We start from the raw sequence: 21,860 nt of genomic DNA, 5'->3' as shown, positions 1-21,860 counted from the left end.
TGGTGAGAATGATACTTTCTCAATGAGAAACATCAAATGGTCCCAAGCACGAAAAAAAGTTCTTGGAATAACTTAACAAGGACTCTAAAAATCAAATAAGAGAGATTGAGGAAAAATTAGGAAAAAAAATAAGGGCAATCCAAGAAAATGATGAAAAAAATCAACCAACTTGAAATAAAGAATTAAAAACTTAAGGAAGAAAACAATTCCTTAAAAACTAGAAATGGGCAAGGGGAAGCTAATGATGTTCTAAGATACAAAGAAATAATAAAACTAAGTGAAAAGAATGAAAAAATACAAGAGAGAGGGAAACATCATCAGAAAAACAACTGATCTGGAGAACAGAAAAAGGAAAAATAATATAAGAATAGTTGGATACCTGAAAATTATGGAATAAAAAGAATTTTGACACAAAATTAGAAGAAATTACTGAGGAAAATTGCCTTGAAGTTTCTAGAACAAGAAGGCAAAGCAGAAATAGAAAAAAATCCACTGATCACCATCTGAAGGAGAAAATATTGGAAGCAACAAGAAAAAAACTATCATGGAGCTACAATAAAGATTACACAAGACCTAGCAGCTACTACACTAAAGACCTGTAGGTCTTAGAATATTATATTCCATAGAGCAAAGATCTGGGGTTACAACCAAGGGTAATTTACTCAGGAAAGTTAAGTATAATCCTGAATGAAAAAAAAAAGGACATTTAATGAAATGAAAGACTTTTAGGTTTTTGTGACAAAAATACCAGAACTTAAGAGAAAATTCAACATATAACATCCAGGAGAAATATAAAGTAAACATGAAAGATAACTTATAAAGGACTCAATAAGGTCAAATTGTTTATGTCCCATATGTTAAAATATTAGCAGCACTCTTATGACTGTCATTCTTTGGGTAGTTTGAAAGAGAGGTTTGGGCTGAGCTGAGTACGATGGGGTGATTCTAAAATGAGAAAACCGTACAAGGAGAGATAGAAAGGAGTAATTACATCATACAGATGAGGTATAAAAGGAAAAGAATGATACAGAAGAAGCTAGTAGGGGGAAGGGCAGGTTGTGCTGGAACCTTACTTTCATCAGGAATGGGTTAAAGAGGGAACAACACATATATCTATAAGTGGAAGGGTATAAAAGTCTTCTAAATTCAGAAAGAAATAAGAGGGAAAGGGACAGGGTAGAGGGAGAGGCTAAGGAACAGACTGTTAGAGGGGTGGGTAGGTTAAGGACTGGAGGGTAACGTAGCAGGTAGAAGTAAAGCAGAAGAGTGAGGAGGAATAGGGTGAAGAGGGTAAGAAGGATAGTGAAGGAGGAAAATACACAATAACTAACTGTAGCTTAGAATGTGAATGAGACAAATTTATCCATAAAATGGAAATGGATAGCAGATGAAAAATTTGAATTCAACAATATGTTGCTTTCAGGAAACACTATAAAAATGAGATATACACACAAAGATAAAATAAATGGAAGGAGTAGAATTTATTATGTAAAAAAGCAGGGATAGCGATCATGATCTTAGACAAAGTTAAAGTTAAAATAGATTTAATTAAAAGAGAAAAATAGAGAAATTATACTATATGTCAGTAATATTATTCAATATTGTTTTAGATCATTTAAAATAACTAGACAGTATAAAATACCTGAGAGTATACCTGCCAAAACAGACACAGGAACTATATGAACACATAAATAAAACACTTTTCATACAAATCAAGTCAGATCTACATAACTGAAGTAATATTTATTATTCATGGGCAGGTAAAGCCAATATAATTTTTTCTTTTTTTAATATAATTTTTAAAATGACAACTTTACCTAACCTATTTATTCAATGTCATCCCAATTAAATTACCAAAAAGTTATCTTATTGAATTAGAAAAAAAATGATAACAATTCACTTGGAAAAACAAAAGGTCAGGAAATTCGAAGAAACCAGGGAAAAAAAGATGTAAAGGAATTAGATTCAGTAGTATCAGACCTTAAACTATAAGGTGAGAGCATTGTTGAAATGTCAAATGGATAATTTCAATTATTTTAAATTAAAATTTTCTTGTATACACAAAACGTATGCAGCCAAGAATAGAAAAAAAAATGCAGATAATTGAAGGAAAAATCTTTCAGAGACAATCTCTCAGATAGGATGTGATTGGGTCAGAATACTGCTGTGGTGTAGGAAATGATGAGTGGGTAGATCTAGAAAAACACAGAAAGACTTGGCCCTATGAATGAAGATGCCGTCCACCCTTAGAGAAATAGACGGGAGGTGGAAATAAGCATAGTATGGTCTTACACACACACACACACACACACACACACACACACACACACACACACACACACACTCACATACACACACGTTTATGTTTATAGATATCTATGTATATGTATATATATGTCCATATCTATCTATCTATCTATCTATCTATCTATCTATCTATCTATCTATCTATCTATCTATCTATCTATCTATCTTCATGCTTAATTGTAGCCTTCTTTGGGGGAAGGGAGGGGAAAAATAAAGTAAAAAGTGATTATCAGAGAATAAAAGAAAACCTACAAGAAATCAAAGAAAGGCTGAGCAGCTTCAGAAACAATGCATAGTGTTTATTATATAGGTGCTTTCAAATGGAAATTTATAGTTTTATACTGAATCCTCCCTCATGTTTTGCTGTGTACATGGCAAAGTTTTTTTCTTTTTTCATTTTATATTTAAATTTAAAATAAATTTAAAAATTTATAAAAAAAAAAAGAAAGAAAAAGAAAATGGAAGAGCCCTTAACAGGGCTTAGCTCAGTACCTGAGACTACACTAAATAGGAACTTAATAAACGCTTGTCAACTTAGGGATCCAAAAATCATATTCTCTAGAGCTCAGGATCTAAGTTTGACTCAGTAGAAATAAGAAATTAGGAAGAAGGAAGAGGAAATTAAGAAACGGAGGAAGGTGGTGATTTCTACGGAGAAACAGAAGATTTAAAAACAATTCATGGAAAAACACCATGAAGGTCTGTTCCTGGCAATCCCTATGTTAGCTTTAATATTTTTTTCTTAAATTTTTATTATAAAACTTATCTCCCTTCCCTACCTGTCTCTGTCTCACTTTTGAAAGGACTTTCGATTTCAAAGTCCCCTTTATTTTTCCTTTTCAATGTTATAAAAATCACCCTCTTATTAAGAGCAAAAATATTTTCCAAAAAAAAAAAAAGAAATGATGAAAGTACATGATACATTTCATGTGGGAAACAGTGTATAAGTCCTCTTTCTGTGACTTGGCAGAGAATGCAAATATCTGGAGCTCAAGAAGGGAAATCTCAGACTGATTGTAAACCTCCAAAATAGCTAAGCCAGATCATTCCATTTTCTCATCTCCAGTGGCAGGGGCTCTTTCTCTCTCTCTCTCTCTCTTTCTTTCTTTCTCTCTCTCTCTTTCCTTCCTTCCATCCTTCCTTCCTTCCTTCCTTCCTTCCTTCCTTCCTTCCTTCCTTCCTTCCTTCCTTCCTTCCTTCCTTCCTTCCTTCCTTCCTTCTTTCCTTCCTTCCTTCCTTCCTTCCTTCCTTTCCTTCCTTCCTTCCTTCTTCCCATTCCTTCTTCCTCATCTGCCTCTAAATGTCACAACATTCAAGAACCTTGGATCATTTAGTTTAACCCATACTGGAAAAACAAGAGCTTTTCCAATGTCCCCACCATGCAGTAATCTAGTCTCTTTTACATTACTCCCCACACACAGTTTGTGGTCCAGCCCTGTTGGCCTACTTGCTATCCTGCACACAGAGCTCCATTTCCCATCACCGAGTTTTTGCATAGGCTATATCCTAGGCTTAGAATACTCTCCCTTCTCACATCTACCTCTTAGAGTGTCTGATTTCCTTTAAGACTCAGATCACATCTAGGAAGCTATCCATTCATTCATTCATCTACCCATCCATGAAGTCATCCATCCATCCCAGTTCAATGAGGACCCATGCCTACCTTTTCATAGTTGGAATATCCACCCATGACAGCAGGGTCTACAATGCCGTTGAGTAGCATGGAGAGGGGATGCAGGGAGAGTGAGCGGTCCCATGCATGCTGTTGCACACTATTACTGATCTTCTCATTGGTGAGCTCCATGGTCTCAATGGCATTCTCCAAGGGGCTGATTTCTTCCTGAGTAGTAAGAAGCAAGGAAGAGGAAAGACCATTTGTGAGACACACAGCAAGACATCAACATGCCAGGACAAGCAAAACGATCACACTTGAAACCAGGCAACAGAGCTGTATTTTGGAATTAAATTTAATTTTCTAGAATCTCCATTAAGGTGAATCATTAAAGAAAGCTAAAAGACTCTGCGCTACTTATTGACTGTGTGACCTTCAGCAAGTCCCTTTCCCTCTCTGGGTCTCATTCTGTGGATTGACCAAGATAACCATTAATGTCTTATCTATCTCTAAATCAATGGAAAGTCAGAGTCAGAGATCATGGGTTTGAATCCTACTTGTGTGCCCACTTAAGACCCCATTATTGTGACCCTTAGTAAATCACTTATCCCCTTTGGGTCTCAGTTTCCTTCTCTGTAAAATGAGAAGTTGGACTTGTTTGTCTGTAGGATAACAGCTTTCTGCTCTGGATTGATGACATCAGAGACAAAATGCTATTAGAGATGCAGAGAAGGGAGTTGGACTTCAGGCTGGGTTGTGGGGTGTCATGGGAAATCATGAAAGGCTTCATGGAGGAGGTGGCATTTAAGCTGAGCCTTTCAAAGATGAGAAGGATCTCAAAAGGCAAAAATGTTGTGGGAGGAGGCTATTTTAGGTACAAGGGACTCATTAAAAACTACAGAACACAACTACAGTCATCATTCCTTCTTAAGCTTTTTCCCCAACCTTGGGTAAGAATTGATGAGAAGAAATAGGTATGGGATCTGCTCCAAAGGATCCTCTACTCCGTCTATGTAGCTCTAGTGACTGAGTCAATGAATGAGTGGCTTACTAATCAGCAAGTTGTTTTTCAGTCACTTCAGTCAGGTTCTACTCTTTGTGACTCATTAGGGTGCTTTTTTTTTCTTTTGGCAAACATATTGCAGTGTTTTGCCATTTCCTTCTCCATTTTACAAATGAGGAAACTGAGGCAAACAGGGTTAAGTGACTTGTGCAGGGTCACACAGCTAGATTTAAACTTAGGATGCCTTCCTGATTCTAAGTCCAGTGATATATCCACTGTGTCATCTAACTATCTCATCAATTAATTAATTAATTAATCAGTTAATTAATTCCATTAATCAGGAAGACCTAGGAAAGTCACTTACACTCCCTGATGCCACTAGGGGGTGCCATAGTGCACAGATAATTGGGCTTGAAGTCGATTCGAATCCAGTTTTAGACACTGACTAGCTGAATTACCCTGGGCAAGTTACTTTGTCTCTTTCTGCTTCAGTTTCTTCCTCTGTGAAATGGAGATAATAATAGCGCCTCCCTCCCACGGCTGTTGTGGGGATCCAATGAAATAATATTTGTCAAGTGCTTAGCATAGGACCTGGCACATAGTGCCATAGAAATACGCATTCCCTTCCCGGTGCTCCAGACACCTCTCCAGGGCTTATCTACCAAGTTGGAGATGGGCTGCAATTGTCAGTGGTGGAGGGAGTTCCTGCCACTGAATAAATCACTTATCATGTGACCTTGAGGATTAAATATAAAACTATAAATTTCCATTTAAAAAACCCTCTACCAGGTGCAGAGGGGAGTTGCTTTGGACCCAGCTGAGTCTGACTCCAGCTAGAACACATGGAATTTGAGACCTAGAGTTGGAAGGCATGACAAAGGTCATCTGCATTGAGTTCAACTACTTCATTTGACAATGAATGAAAATTCCATCACAGTGACTTACCCAAGGTCACAGGTAGTGACTTACCCAAGGTCACAGATAGTAACTAATCCAAGGTCACAGATGGTCCTTATCAGAGGACTTCATCAAACCCCCTTCATCTTCCTTCCCTGTCTATCTCTGTCTTTTTCACACACATACACACACACACACACACACACGCACATGCACACGCACACGCACACGCACACGCACACACACACTTCAGATGGCTCTCCCACAAAGTGGAGAATCCAATGGAAAATGTAGTTGATGTAAAAACAAAAGATATCAATCAAATTTTATTAAAAAACATAAAATTTCTGGAATTAAACTGAATTATTCACCATATATTTGATCCTGAAATACTTCTGTGTAATTCCCAAAATTCAATGTACCCGCAAAGGATGAACATCTGCAACCTTTGAAAATATTCAAAACAATGTGCTATGGAGTCTGAAAGCAGCCACCACCCACGTTTTGAGCAATAGCAACTTTGGGTGAAATAGATCTAAAACTGAACGTACAGTTCTGATGTACTTGTTAAAAAATCACCCACAGTTCTTGAGCATTACAGCTCTTAGAAAGGGGATTTGGTGGAATTAAAACCAACTGATATTTATCAAGTCGCTACTGTGTACAGAGAACTGTCCTAGGGAAGAGGGGACCAGGAAAGAGGTACACAGAGCATCCCCATGTTCAGGGTCCCTGCCCATCACAATAGAGAACATGGAATCCAAGATGGTCTGGATTTTGGAGAGAAAACAGGTCAGGAAGACCTGGCTAAAAGGGGATAATGGGGATGCCTCTTTGGGATTGCAAATGAGAGTGATGAGAGACGGGAGAGATACTGTGGATGCAGAAATGATGGGATGTGGCACAAGACTAGAGATGAAATGTATATCAAGTTACAAGGATGAATAAGATTGCCAAGTGATGGAATGTAGAGAGAGAAGAGAAGGGAAGGGAAGGGGAGAGAAAAGGGAAGGGGGCAGGGCAGGATAAGGAAGAGAAGGAAAGGAAAGGAAAAGGAAAGAAGAATGGGGGGAAAAGGGAAGAGATGAGAAGAGAAAAAGAGAGCCCTAGGGAATACCTACCTTGGGGGATTTAGAAGAAGACAGGAGACCATTATAGGAGACAGAATCTGCAGCTGAGGAAGTAGGAAGAGAGCCAAGAAGAGTCTGGTGTGTTTTAGAATCCAAAGGAGGAGGGATGATCCGTTGGAGAGGGTGACAAAGGCTGTAGACAGACCAGGCGGGATGAGGACTGAGAACAGGCCCTGGGGTTGGGGGATTGGGAGCTCATTGGTGGGGTTAGAGTGCAGTTTCTGTACGGTGGGGAGAGAAGGCTTATGGGTTGGAGCGGGGCAGAAAGTGTGTGGCAATACATGAGGCATGGTGGGTGAGGATGACTCCTTTTAAAGGAGTTTGACAGCAGAGGGGAGAGGGTGAGAGAAGCCACAGTGGCCAGCTGGTGGATCAGAGGGAGTCGTTTTTAGACTTAAGGAAACTTCCTCATGTTGGTCAGTTGGTGGAAAACAGCTGGTCCCAGAAAAGAGTGAGGCTGATGACATATGAGAAAGAAGAGAAGGCTGTTGTCATCAAAGGTTGCTGAGGACCTGGAGAAGAGATGGATTTGAGGACAAAGGCAGAGGGATCACATTTAGCCTGGAGGAAGGAAATCCTTTCCCAGGAGAAAAGGAAGAAAGGATCAAGTAGATGAGGATGACCCTGGAAAGTTTTGAAAAATGCAGAAGCTGGGGGCAGGGGTGGGGTATGGGCATGTACGCTGAGGGAGATCATAGGATCACAGATTTAGAGCTAAGAGGGCCCAGCCTTAGACATCGAGTCTAACCCCATTATTGTCCAGATGAGAAAACTGAAGCCCAGAAAGTTTAGGTGAATTGCCCAGGTTTAGGGAGATATTAAGCATTTGAGGCAAGATTTAAACCTAGTCTTCCTAACTAAAAGTGCAGTGCTGTGCACCGTGTTCTCGTTATCATGCGCACAGGCTCCAGTCTTCCTATGAAGCAAAGGATCATGACAAGAGGACATACGAGGGCCATCCAGAATGGAACATACATAGTAGAAAGGAGGAAGTTCATAGTAGATTGTACAGAGTAGAATGCAAAGTGTTTGTAGTACAACGCAGGATGTTCACAGCAGAACATACGTAGCAGAACGCAGGATGTTCACAGCAGAATGCACATAGTAGAACACAGGATGTTCATAGCAGAACACACATAGCAGAACGTGGGTTGTTCATAGCAGACCATTTATAGTAGAACACAGGATGTTCATAGCAGAACCCACATAGTAGAACATGGGATATTCAAAGCAGAACGCGCATAGTAGAACGTAGGTTGTTCATAGCAGACTGTATATAGCAGAACGTAGGATGTTCACAGTAGAACATTCATAGTAGAACATGGGATGTTCAAAGCAGAACGCGCATGGTAGAACGTAGGATGTTCATAGCAGAACTCACATAGTAGAATATAGGATGTTCATAGCAGAACGTACATAGTAGAATGTGGGATGTCCCCAGTAGAATATGCAATTTCAGCGCCAGGAGAGGCCACAGAACACAGAACATCAGAACCTTGAGGGACCTCAGAAGCTATCTAGATCTCATTTCAGGGAGGAGAAGAGTGAGGTCTAGACAGAAGTGACTTGCTCAAAGTCCCACAGGTGACAGAGCCAGAGATGGTGTTGACTCAGGGGTTTAGGGGCACAGTTGGGTGACTGAATAGAGGTCAAGTTTTTACTAATGCTTGTGGTGGGTGGGTGGGTGGGTAGCAATGGCTCCCAGGTGGACTGTGTTCCATCAAAGCTTTGGATACATGGAAGGCCTGATAATACTGGAAGGAGTTTTTTGCCTTTTATCTATTATCTCATAAGAACTAACAAGCTGGGCCCAACTTGGCTGCCGCTGCCATGTGTACATGATTGCTACTGGGGTCAGCCTAGCAGGACTGGGTCAATTAGTCACTGTCATTACAGTTGAGGGAAATTGGATGATTAAAGGATTGCTGGTAGCTTTCTATGCACTCTAGAGACACAAGCAATTCACGTCTTTCTTTAGTGGAAAAGCAGGCTGTTGGAACACAATGCTGAGGATAGAGAGAGATACAGGCAACCCTAATGAGACCCATGGGCACACTTGGATCTGAGAGACATTCCTATAGGACACTGAAGAGGACTCACCGTGGTAACCTGCTTGACTTCAAACCATTTGAGAATCCCAGGAAAGGTGTAGGCTGTGGTATAGGTAGTCCTCTCAATCCACATGGTCTGGGAGCAGAAGGGAGCAAAAAGTCAACTTAACAAAGGCAACTTAACAAAATTCTACTCAACTCCCCAGTGGCCTACTCAGAGAATGAGAGTGAATTTTACCTAAAATATCTGAATCATAGAATGGGAGAGCTGAAAGGGACTCTAGAACATGGGATGAGAGAACTGGGAGGGACTCTAGAACACGGAATGGGAGAGATGAGAGGCTTAGAACACAGAATGTCACATATGGGATGACCCTTAGAATACAGAACGATGGACCTTGAAACAGAGAATGTTACGGCTTAAAGGGGCCTTAAAGCATAGAATATTAGCTTGTGAAATACACATGAAGGAGCCCTGAAAACATAAAAACCCAGAACGTTTGACCATGGTGGTGGGGGTAGGAATGGATTCACAGAATGAAGCCACCCTCCTTTTCTCTGTGTCACAGGCTTGGGGAGAGAGCAGAGCCAATGGGACCCGGAGCACATCAGGACCTTTGGGGCTGCTATTTGTTTGTTAGGTAAGGAGAGAACGTGGAACTCACTGCGAACTCATTGTCGGGATCCTTTTCTCCTTTTCGAAAAGGCCGGGAATGTTGGAACTGCTGAACCTCATTGGCCCTATAGTAACTGGAGAAGAATGACAGAGCATGCAGAGTCACCTTTCTCCTGATACCACAACAAGCATGTAAGTAGTATCTTTCTGTTTGCAAAGCCCTTGACAGATTTTCACAGCAGCCCTGTGAGGTGGTTACTAGGGCCAAGGGAGGTAAAGGGGCATGTCTAGGAATATATAGATTCATAAATCTATACAGACTTAACAGAATGGCAGGGCAACAAGGGAGCTTAGAGATCTTCTATCTAATAATAATAAGGACAACAGCCGATATTTACATGGTGCCAAACATTTAATTTACAAACGTCATTTCAACTGATGCTGACAATCACTCTGGGATTGCCACTGGGATGATGGCTAGTATTATTGTTTTACAGATGCAGAGGATGAGGACCACAGAGCTTCAGGGACTTGCCCAGGGTCACCCAGGTAAGGGGTAAGGGCTGAGATCAGAACCAGTCCAGCGTTCTTGACTATCCGCCATGTTGGTTTACTTCTACTCCCTGCCTTAGAACAAAAGCACCCTCCTTGCAGGAAGGCGAAAGCCTGGACACTCTCCTGGCGACAGTCAGGGCCTCATTTTTCTCTCTTGCTCAATGAGAAGATAACATTGTGCATAGAACAAGGTGATATCTCATGCATGTACATCTCAGACAGATGTCACAGCATCTTGAATAAAGAGGTCATTGACTAGAAAAGGAATTGCGTGGGTCATGAAGTGAGATGGAGGGACGGCCACCCTGGGTGCCACAATCAGAGCCCTGAAGTATGGAAAAAATGGTGGAAGGCCTCCACACATGGGGCAGGTCCTCTACTGAGCATGGATGAAATGACAGGGATGAGGGAGGAGTCCCACAGGCTAGAGGGGTGCAGATGGACTGGGATCTGAACCAGTGCTGAGGACAGCAGGGGTCCAAGAAAATGGGCATATACTTGGACACCTCCCACTTCATCAGGTCTGGTTTATTGATCCACATACATGCTTTAATATACATACACACATGCATAAACATGCACACGTCTACAAAAATGTAGGATAGAGGCAGTGTGACGTAATGACAGAGAGTTAGCCTTAGACTCAGCAAGACGTGGGTTTGAGCCCTGCCTCTAATGCACACTACTGTGAGCCCTGGTGACCCTCTTGGTGGTTAGGCCCCACTGCAGGGTCTGATCTGCATCAGTATAGGGAGTTTTTGTACCTGGAGTTCCCCATATATTTTTTCATATGAAAATAAGTCAACTTTAATTATGCACGTGATAAATATATGGTAGTCGTTCTATAGAGCTTCCTTGTTTTTCTTCATGATTTGAACTATCACAAAATCATATAAATTTTTTTAAGTTGGATGGACCTTTAGAGATCACCTGCTTCAGTCCCGTCCCTTTAAAGATAAGATAACTGAAGCCCAGAGAAGGTAAGTAGATTGTCTATTAGCAAGTTAGTATCAGGGTCAAGCCTCAAATCTAAGTTACCTGGCTCTCAGTACTAGGGGTTCCCCATAATTATAAAGGCACAAGTCTAGCCCCAATAGCACACACAGACATACTGGTACATCAATTCTGTCCTTTCATGATTTTCACATTTGCCAGTGTGTATCTACCACATTCTAACCCACACCAAATCACTTTGTAGCCTCCTGGAGAATATAATCAATTTGAGGGCAGAGACTGACTCACTTTTGTGTTTGTACCCCCAATATTTAACCTACTCAGTGGCTTGTAATTCAATTCAGTAAGCACTTACTACATTCTAACTATATTCCTGAAAATAATAGGTGCCCATTAAATATCGGGTTGAACTGAACTGGACAAATGCCCCCTTATGCTCAGTATGCTTAGTCATGCAGGGCTGGAGGGCTTGCTAGCTGGCTCTACTTGGGTTGGAAAACCTGGGTCTTCCCAGCTCCACCTGAGTCATCCAACTGAGATTCTCAGCAAGGGTGAAAGTCTGACTGGTTTTGTAACCACTTACTTCAAGATCTGCTCTGGCACGGGTTTGTCCTTGTAATTTGGAGGTAGGTTCATCACAGGCTTCACTGTGAAGCACTGCACATCTGAGGCTTAGGTTAAGGAAACAGCATGGGTTCCTGGTCCTTCTCCCCTGCCTCCACCTTGTCAAACAGCCATTCTGCAGCTCTTCCCTTCTCCTCAAATGACAGGGCAGCTCTACTATTCATGACCAATATACCTTATTAATCAAGGTACCTACAGAGTTTGTGGTCAACAGTCTTGTGGACAGCCTTGGTTTGAAAGACTCAAAGGAAATCAGACATCAATAAAACAACAAAGAAAAATCACGTGACCCATTATCCCAATTCATTCTTTTGGATAACCCTCCTGTTGATGTCAGGAATTGGAGGACTGACTATACTTCAATTCTTGTTGGGGACAGGAATACTCCAAACACCTCGGAGAAACGATGAAGGAAAAGGGTCTGGCACCAGAGGATGAATAACTGTGTATCAACAGATCTCAAAGATCTGTTGACCCTTGACTCATTGATAAGCTCTTCATCACCTGCTCTCCCCTTTCCCTGCTTTCCCAGGCTTCTTACACCTTACATACAGGCCAGCCATATACTCTTCAGTCCAGAGACAGTGACCTCCCTGCTGCTCATCCATCTCCCACCGCTGAGCATTTTCATTGGTAGTTCCCCATGCAGAATTCCCTCCCTCTGTCTCTCCCTCCAGTCTCAGCTAAAGTCCCAACTTTGACAGATGAGGAAACTGAGGCTAAAGGAAATGATATGACTTGCTTTGTTGTTTTGTCAATTGGTCATGTCCAACTCTTTGTGACTCCATTTGGGGTTTTCTTGGTAAGATGTTGGGGTGATTTGCCATTTTTTTCAGCTCATTTTACAGATGAGAAAACTGAGGCAAGCAGGGTAAAGTGACACACCCAGGGTCACACAGCTAGTAAGTGTCTGAAGCCATATTTGAACTCAGGTCTTCCTGACTCCAGAGCTGGAGCTCTATCCATGACTTGCTTAGGGTCACACAATCTGTAAGTGTCAAGAGGTTGGATTTAAACTTGGGTCTTGACTCCCTCAACTATACTTCATCATCTCTTAAGAAGGTTTATTAATTGAATGCTTTATTTCCAGCACCCAGATCAAAGCCTATTTCTAGGGGCCCTTCCATGATGGAAGGTATTTATTAAGTGCTGACTATGAGCCAAGCTTGGGGGAGACAGATGGAAAAGTGATGTAGTTCCTCTCAGGCAGTTCATCTGAAGAAGTTTACTTTCTGATCTGTAGGTGGGTTCAGAGGCAGAGTGGGTGAAAAGGCCTGGTGGTCCCTAAAGTTTAGCAACAAGATGGCAAGAAAAAGGATCAATGGCCACTTCTCCTGGATTGTGGTATACCAGGTGGTTGTTACCCTCCAACCCAGGATAGCTGGACTTTGGAGCCTGTCCTAGGGGTTATGAGATTTTCTCTTTGGGAAAGGAAATGTGTTGGAAAATGCTCACACATTATTATGGGCTCAGTCCAGCTTGGGGAAGCAGTAAGGAGTGGATCAAGACTCATTGAGATTGGTAGTGGACTAGCCAAGAGTCACTACATAGGAAAGCAAAGAGATTCATGCTTTGATTCAGAATTCAGGGCACAGCTGCTTTCATTCAGAAGAGAGTGGGAAGAAAAAACACAGGAACTGAAGTTGCCTTTGGTGTATTTTAGGGTATACTCTGAAGAGTATTAGAGAGGGCCATACGTTGAATTGGCTTGGGCTAAGTTGAACTGTAATGAACTGACAGGTGGGAAGCATCATTAGTTCTTTAACTTTTTCAGTCTGTAGACATATGATTGAGTTCAAACACTGGGGATCATGATTCATTGCCTATTCATACTCAAGGACAAATGGGAAGACACTAATGGGAGACTTTAAGACCCCCATGGCTCTCGTAACTTTCAATGTGATCCCCCAGTCATGTCGATGGAGGTCCATCCAGCAAAACCCTTTTCCATGTGCTCTGCTAAGTTGACCAAAAGAGTCCACCCAACATGTTGGAGGTCTTCCTTGAATTCTCCTGACATTGCTGCATTCTCTCTATCACATTTGTAATGGGGCACTAATATTTTAATTACATTCATGTGCCACTACTTGATAAGTGATGCTCCAAACGAAGGGTGTTCACTTTGTTTTTCATTATTTACAACAACAATACAAATGTTTCTAGAAGCATTTTTATACAGAGGGATCTTCAGCCTTTGTATTTGACCTCTTTGTGGTAGATGCCTAGTGGAGGTCATGCTTAACAGATATAGAGGCTTCTGGGTAATTTCTCCTGAAATCATAAGGATGCCAATGGAACACATGCCCGCATTCACTGGATATTCCTTGTTCATCACCCATTACCAATCCATCTCCTTTTTCTTTTTCTACCATACATACTCATATCAATGAAAGATATACATTGCCAGTCCATCTCCTTTTTCAATCAAATTTTTTTCCTGCTACATATACTTATAAAGGACAGAGGAAACATAAAATTTGAATTGGGAGGGACCCTTAGAGATCACTTAATCCAATTTACTTGGTTTAAAATTGAGGAAACTTGAGGCCCAAAGAGGAGAGATGGTTGGCCCCAGGTAGTAAGTGGAACAGATGGGATTTAAACTCATCTTCTGACTCCCAATTAAGAATTCTTTCCACTATTATTACATCATAAATATGAGAAGAAACTAAGTTATAGATTAATGGAAGGCAATCAAACTACTCCCAAATAACTGCCCCTCTAGGGGACTAGCAAGGAAAGGTTGTGATGGGGGTGGGCTCTTGCTTCATGCAAAGATAATTTCTGCTCATAAACTCATAGGGGAAGGGGAGGGTAGAAGCATTGACATAGCATCTATGTGCCAGGCACTGTACTAAGAGCTTTACAAACATTATCTCATGTAATCCTCACAACAATTTTATAAGGAAGGTGCTGTCATTATCCCCATTTTACAGTTGAGGAAACTGAGGCAGACAGAGGTCCAGTGACTTGCCCAGGGGCACATAGCTTGAAAATATCAGAGGACAGATTTGAACTCAAGTCTTTCTGACTCCAGGCCAAAAGATAACTAGTGATCAATATGAATTGTGATGAGCCATGTGATTATTTTCAACTGAGCCTACCTTGTTAGGGCTACCTGAAATGACTGTCTGAAGGTTTCTAAGACAATGAGATAGAGGTAGGCCAGCTGAAAAGCTAAAGCAAAGAGAGCTCACTAAGCTCTCTCTCAATCTTCTTTGTTGGTCCATCATCCCATGTCCCATTCTTAATGGAGTCTTCAAGGCTCTGTACTGGTCCTTTGTCTTGTTTCTCTCTACCTTCTCTGTCAGCACCACTGGGTTTAATTATGTCCATTCAGGTGATTCTCAGGTCTAACCACCAGCCTTGGTCTCTCTCTTTGACTGCTGGACAACCTGGGTGTGTTGCAGTCATCTTGAATTCAACACGTCTCAAAAGAGACTCATTAGCTTTCTTCTTCCATTGAGGGAACCACTTCTCTTCCAGTCAACAGGATCTGCAAACTTGGAGTCATCCTATACTCTTCACTTTTCCTGGCCCATCATATCTGATCTGTTCAATCTTGTTCATCCAACCTCCACAACACACTCTGAATCTAGCATCTTCTCTCTGCTCATAAAAAGCTCTACCTTGGTTCAATCCCCTCTCATCTCTCTTCTACAATACTGTCCTGAGTGATCTCCAGCTTCCGTCTCTCCCTCATCCAATTCATTTTCCCATAACTGCCAAAATAAGCATCCTATAAAGCATGTCTGACCAGCATCTTTAGTGACTCTCTATTGCCTGGAGGAAAAACAAAGGAGCTTCTCAGCTTGACATTTAAAGCCTTTCCCAGTTTGACTCCAGCCTGTCTCTCCAGACATAGTTCAGAGAGCTCCCTTTAACACCCTCTGTGTTCCCACCAACCTGGTCAATTTGTTGTGTCCTGACCTCAGCATTCCAAGTCTTGCCCAGAGCCTTGCATGAGCTTTCCTATGTGCCTCTCCCATACTCCCTCTCTTCTCTCCTATCATATAGAACCCTTAGCTTCCTTCAAGGTGCCATCTCCTCTCTGATCTTGTCCATGTTCAGTTAGTTTTAGTTTAGTACATGCTCGATTATCTCCTTATCCCCACAATAGAAGGTAAGCTCTCTGTGGCCAGAAACAGGTTTTTGACCTCCTTTAGCAGATACTTAATAAATGTTGGTTGAATTAAAGCTTGGCCTTTGGTTTATTTATGACTGAAAGTAGATAATAATTTTGTCTTTCTTTTATCTTTGGAAAGGTTTGTTGAAGGCTAAAAGTGGGGAGAGATTAAACCACTAGATATTGAATTTTAGGTTATTGTTCTTAGAAATTGTCTAATTTTGGTCAAATATTTGGAGGAAGAATAGAATAGGGATGAACTAGACCTCTGACTTTACTGCTAATGGAAGGTTCAGGTGTGGAAATTCCCTTTACCTGTGCTGTGGACACCTTCTCTGGACCCTGAAACTTTTAGAGTGCTGACTAGAGCTTTGAGGGGTTAAAGGACTTACGTAAGATTACACAGTCAATACCTGTCAAGGTAGAATTCGAACACAGAACTTCCTGGTTTCCAGGCCAGCTCTCTACCCACTGTGCCACATGATCTAGTAAAATCTGGGTACCCTGCAAGGTTGAGCAAGAGGATCTGGGAGATTGTCCTCTCCATTGATTCTCCTTCTAGGAAAGAGAACTTTGAGTGATATTGGAATTTCAAAGAATCATAGAATCTGAAAGGTGGGAGTAACTTTTGAGTTCATTTAGTTCATCCTCTTTATTTTCATGATGTGGAAACTGAGGCTCCTGGAGGTTATGTGAGTTGGCACAGCCCCAGAAAACCAGGCTGAACTAGAAGTCAGAACTCCTCGTTCCAAGAGCTATGTTCTTTCTCTCAATTGAACCCAACTCTCATGTTGGTTTGTTATCATCTCTCCCCACTAAAATAACTTATTTATTTCATATTTACTTATCTATATACATTGTCTTTTCACCAGTAAACTCCTTGAGGGCAGGAAATGTTTTGTCTTGTCTTTGTATTTCTAGTATCTAGTACAGGGTCTGGCACATAATAATAGTTTAATACATGAAACAGAATTGAATTATAGGGGTTCAGATATATTACACAACGGGAAACCAAGGCACAGAGCTGAAACAAGTAACTGATGGTCGCACAGTGTCTAGCCAAGACATGACTTAGCCTCTTAGCCAAGCCAAGTGAAAACCATAGGAAAGGATACACTGTTTGGGAGATGATTTGATTTCCTCTCCTGGAGGAGTTGTACTGGTCATCTTCTCTGCATTGGGAAACTGAGTCAGCAGCTTCAGATTGAAATCTTCCCTCCGCTCATACTCCTTTCCTCTATAGATGAAGACTTTGTTCTGGTTGTTGAAGGAAGAGAGGAAGGTTAGAATGAAATAGGCTAGAGGCATGGTACACCTGGACAGGATACATGTAAATAAAGAGGAAACTATCTTAGTCAGCGATGAGGCAACCAGGAGGTACAGTGGGTATGGGGAGGAGGGACAGGAAGTTGTTGTTCTGTTGTGCTCTCTCTACTGTATCACCTAGCTGCTCTGGAGTCAGGAGGACTTGAATTCAAACCCAGTCTCAGACACTAGCTATGTGACCCTGGGCAAGTCACTTAACTCTGTTTGCCTCAGTTTCCTCATCTGTAAAATGAGCTGGAGAAGGAAATGGCTAACCACTTCAGTACCTCTACCAAGAAAACCCCAAACGAGATCCTGAAGAGTCAGACATGACTGAAACGAACGATCAGCAACAACATGAGTGAAGGCAAGTTAGTAGGAGTGAGAGTGGTACTTGGGTCCAGGTCCTCCTGAAGAGGAACTATATGGGGAAATGGTGAGAAGTGAGGTTATGCAGAGTAGGGCCAAGTAAGTGGGGTGGACATTGGAAAGCCAGGGAAGGGTGCTAAGGTGCTTAAGCAGAGGAATGAGAGGAGTGGTGTTGTAGTAAAACTGTCTGGAGGAATTAGACATAAAGGAAGGAGGAGACCAGTTCAGCTACTGCCACTTTACAGGGGTGAGGTGAGGAGGGTGACAAAGGTGGCAAGAGAGTGGCAGTGACCAAAGCAGGAAACACAAAAAAGGAAGAATCTACATAGCTTGACTGCTTGGGAGTGAGGAACAAAGACCAGATGACTGGTGAGCTACACGGAATTTGTATCATCCTTAGTGCTGAGCACAGAACCTGGCACAGAGTAGGCACTGAATGATAATTTTCTTTTTAATTGACCAATAGGATAATTTTTCACATGCAGGTTGGATTGGATGGCCACCAAGTTCCCTTTCAACTCTGATTCTTTGACTTTTGGAAATTGAGGGACACCCATCAATTGGGGAATGGCTGAACAAGTTGTGGTATATGAATGTAATGGAATATTATTGTTCCATAGGAAATGATAAGCAGGAGGACTTTAGAAAAACCTGGAAAGACTCGCATGAACTGATACTGAATAAGCAGAACCAGGAAAATGCTGTAAACAGTAACAGCCACACTGCATGATGACTAACTTTGATAGACTTAGCTCTTCTCAACAATGCGATCGTCTAAGACAATTCCAAAAGACTCAAGATAGAAAATGCTGTCTGTATCCAAAGAACTATGGATTCTGAAGACAGATTCAAACATACTATTTTTCCTTTTTTGGCGGGATGGGTGGATTTCTTTCTCTTGGTTTTTCCCTTTGTTTCTGATACCTCTTTACAACAAGACTAACATGGAAATATGTTTAATAACATTGTATATGGATGGCCTATATCAGATTGCATGCTGCCTTGGGAAGAGAGGAAGGGAAGAAAATTTGAAACTCAAAATCTTATGAAAGTGAATGATGAAAACTAAAAATAAATATTTTTTTAAAAGGAAAGTTTCCATCAAAAAAATTATTAGGCCAAGAACCAGTGTTTGTACCATCCAGCTGACTGGTGGCCATTCATCTCCTTCCCAGAGGTATCCTTACCTTGGAACAACTTCCAAGGATGAGAAGGTCTTTCCTTTGGGAAGGAAATGGATTAGAAAATGTCAAAAATTAACATTGGGTCATTCTTTCTGGGTGGTTTTACAAGGGTCCATTGAGATCCATTGCAGACTTTGTAAGAGTCAATACATATGGAAGCCATGAACTTCAAGCTCATTTGTTGGGAGGCTGCATCATGGATAAATCTTGATTTTCCTGAGGGAGAAAGGTTTCAAGTGTGGATCAGGTGATGGATTGTCATGCCTGTCTGCTACTGGGGTTGTCCCAAACTTGTTTGAAGTGAGTCCATAGAAAATCCCAATACTTTTATTCAATTACAAAAAGCAGCCATTTTATCTACTTCTGAAATAGACCATAGAACATTAAATATGAAAGATGATGGCTGCTTTAAAAAGGACTCTGGGTATACTTTGCAGGCACTTACAAAGACACATGTGGTGCCTCCTGATAGAATGTATATGCTTTCTCTTTTTTTTTTTTTGGTATCCTCCAGTGCCTAGGTACTTGGCACAGAGTAAGTGATTAATCAATAATAAATAAATAGCAAGATAGAGATTTGTCCTAGGATCCTTTCTATCTAAACTCCACTTAGTAAGAGAAGAATAATAACGTTGATGAGAATAGATTGGACTTGTGATTTGAATGTAACAGGGAACTCCCAGGTGAGGAAAGAGAGAGTGCAGGAACTGCACTGAACTCAGAACTGAGCTCAGGAACTTAAGAATTGTCTAGAACATGGAGAGATTAAATAACTTGTACCAGATCACGCAGATATGATGAGGAAGAGGTAGAATTTGAAAGTGGATCTTCCTGGCTTTGAGGATACCTACATTGCACTTCTTAACATAATAATATGATGATATAAGATGAGAGGAATCATTAATTTAGACCTCCTCATTCCAGTTGGGGAGCTGGGGTTCAACTCCTGAATTTTTCAGATGAGGAAACTGAGGCACAGAGAGGCAAGGGTTACATAAATAGTAGTTGTCTAAGGTGGGATTTGAACCAGGTTCTTGACTCCACAGGCAGTGCCCTATCTGTGGTGCTTTGTTACCTCTCAAATGCAACTTTGATGAGAAAAATAATAATGATTAAAAATAATAACCTCATTGAAATTGAAACTGTGAGGCAACAATTTTGGAATCATATATACTCTTTAAAGACTTCAGAGTCCTTTTTCACTCAGAATTTAATTCAATTGTCACAAAGCCCCCATGAAGTAGGGAGCAGGATAGACAGAATTATCATTGTTTCACAAATGAGAAAAATGAGTCTCAGTGATATTAAATACTTGATTATGGTTGGAGAGAAGGGGGCATAGCTTGGATCAGAAGAGCCTGTACTCCTACCATACCACACTGATTTCTCATTAAGAGTGTGAAAAACCCTGGGGAAATCAGTGTACTTTTCCACACTTTTGAGGGAGTGGGCAGAGTATGTATTTTTAGCCAATATCAGAGGCTGAGCTGTTTTCGATTCTAGCTAGAAACCGCATAAATAAACAAACAATTAGCTGGCTCTCCCTTCTTTCCAGCCGGACATGGCAGTGATCTGTTTTCTCCATCTCATTCCACCTGGGACAAACCATTTGCTAAAAAGTTCTGCCAGAATGTTGGTGGTGTCTAGGGATGGGAGGTGAAAAGGGGGTGGAGATGCTGGATAGTTCCGGAAATGTTTTCCTCCCTTACCACCCACATTGAGAGGGAACCATGCACAGATGCTAATGCAAGACCGTGGAGGGAGTGAACCGGGGATGATGAGAATAAACTCTTCTTTTTCAGACCTGGACTTGTCCAGCAGCCTCCAAGCCCTCTGGGATCTCTTACCCGAAGAAACGACGGGAAGCCTTGTCCATAGTAACCGACAGCAAAGTACTCTGGCTGGGGCCTCATTGCTTTAATGATGTTCTCATAAAATGAGGCCCTTTTTTTCTGAAATGAAACAGACAATGCAAATGTTGGGAGTAGGAGCCATGGAGCTTAGAGATCACACAGATAACTGTCACGAAACATAGGAAAGCAGAGCCAAGAAAACCATAAATGTAAAGACTACAGCAGTATAAATGGAAGGACCACCACCATGAAAATCTGAGATCAACATGACAAGATGACAAAGGACAAAAGAGAAGATGTAGGAAAAGACACCCACCCGACTCCTTTGTATATAATGTCAGATTTTGCCAATAAATTATTAATCCGTTTTGTTGAATTTTTTTTTCTCTTTTTCCTTGGTAAAAAATTCTTTACTATAATAGACGACTCAGGAGAAAATAGGAGAATAGATACAGGGAATACAAAATCATAATTTATTTTAAAAAAATCATAGCTGTGGAGCGTGGAGACTATACAGGAATATTGTCATTCCAAAGCACTTCAAGGTTTACAAGGGACATTTTGTAGCAGCAAACAAGTGGGGAGGAAAGTAGATGCCTACAGGTGGGGAATGTCTAGACAGGGTGTGATATAAGAATGTTATGGGATATCACTGAGCTATATGAAACAATAAGTACGAGGAAGACAGAGATACATGGGAAGAATTCTATGAAGCTTGAGTAGAACACAATATATATGATAACAAAGACAATGCAAATAGGGCAGCATCAAAACTGAATGTGGTGACATTATAATGGCCCCAAAGAAAAGACGTGAGAAGATCATTGCCCTCTATCCCCACCGTGGGGGACCATGGGTGTGGAACACTTTATTACACTAGGTTCTGTTGATGTGCTGCTTAGTTTTCATGTACATTTCTTCCCCTTTCTCTTTTTTATTATTATTCCCTCTCTGGTAAGGGGGAGGGAAAGATTGAATGGGAAATGTAGATATCAATAACATTTTACTTTTAAAAGAAAAAAAGACAAATATTTCCCCTTCTTTTTCTTTTTTTTAATCTTTAAAATTAATTTCTTTTGCTTGTTCATTAGATAGAATGACTTTCTGGGAGAGGAAGGGTACTGGGGAAAATTCTGATAATATTAAGAAAAATCCTCAAAAACATCAATGAAAAGTTATTTAAGCAATGTAAATGAAAAATGAAAAGAAATCAACAAAATTTATTAAGAAATGTAGATGAAAATGACAAAAACGAAGAAAACAGAACCTTGTGT

At 41.0% G+C, this 21,860-nt stretch overlaps 1 protein-coding gene and 1 long non-coding RNA gene across 2 annotated transcripts in view; one reads left to right on the top strand and one right to left on the bottom strand.

Annotated features, from left to right (window-relative positions):
- Positions 1–21,860, bottom strand: part of DOCK5 (dedicator of cytokinesis 5) — a 247,758-nt gene that overhangs the window by 12,254 nt on the left and 213,644 nt on the right. The window contains exons 40-45 of the mRNA XM_072636751.1: positions 20,581–20,685; positions 16,991–17,132; positions 11,709–11,790; positions 9,666–9,750; positions 9,050–9,136; positions 3,971–4,147 (exon numbers count right to left, since the gene is read on the bottom strand). Of these exons, the coding sequence (XP_072492852.1) occupies positions 3,971–4,147; positions 9,050–9,136; positions 9,666–9,750; positions 11,709–11,790; positions 16,991–17,132; positions 20,581–20,685 (678 nt within the window). The remainder of the gene's footprint in view (positions 1–3,970; positions 4,148–9,049; positions 9,137–9,665; positions 9,751–11,708; positions 11,791–16,990; positions 17,133–20,580; positions 20,686–21,860) is intronic.
- Positions 9,720–20,621, top strand: LOC140521650 (uncharacterized). The gene is made up of 3 exons (XR_011973023.1): positions 9,720–9,808; positions 10,114–10,165; positions 20,536–20,621. It is a non-coding gene; the product is annotated as an uncharacterized lncRNA (long non-coding RNA).

Source organism: Notamacropus eugenii, chromosome 1 (genome assembly GCF_028372415.1).
Source record: "Notamacropus eugenii isolate mMacEug1 chromosome 1, mMacEug1.pri_v2, whole genome shotgun sequence".
NCBI classification, from domain to species: domain Eukaryota; kingdom Metazoa; phylum Chordata; class Mammalia; order Diprotodontia; family Macropodidae; genus Notamacropus; species Notamacropus eugenii.
This window is presented reverse-complemented; position numbering and strand designations above follow the sequence as displayed.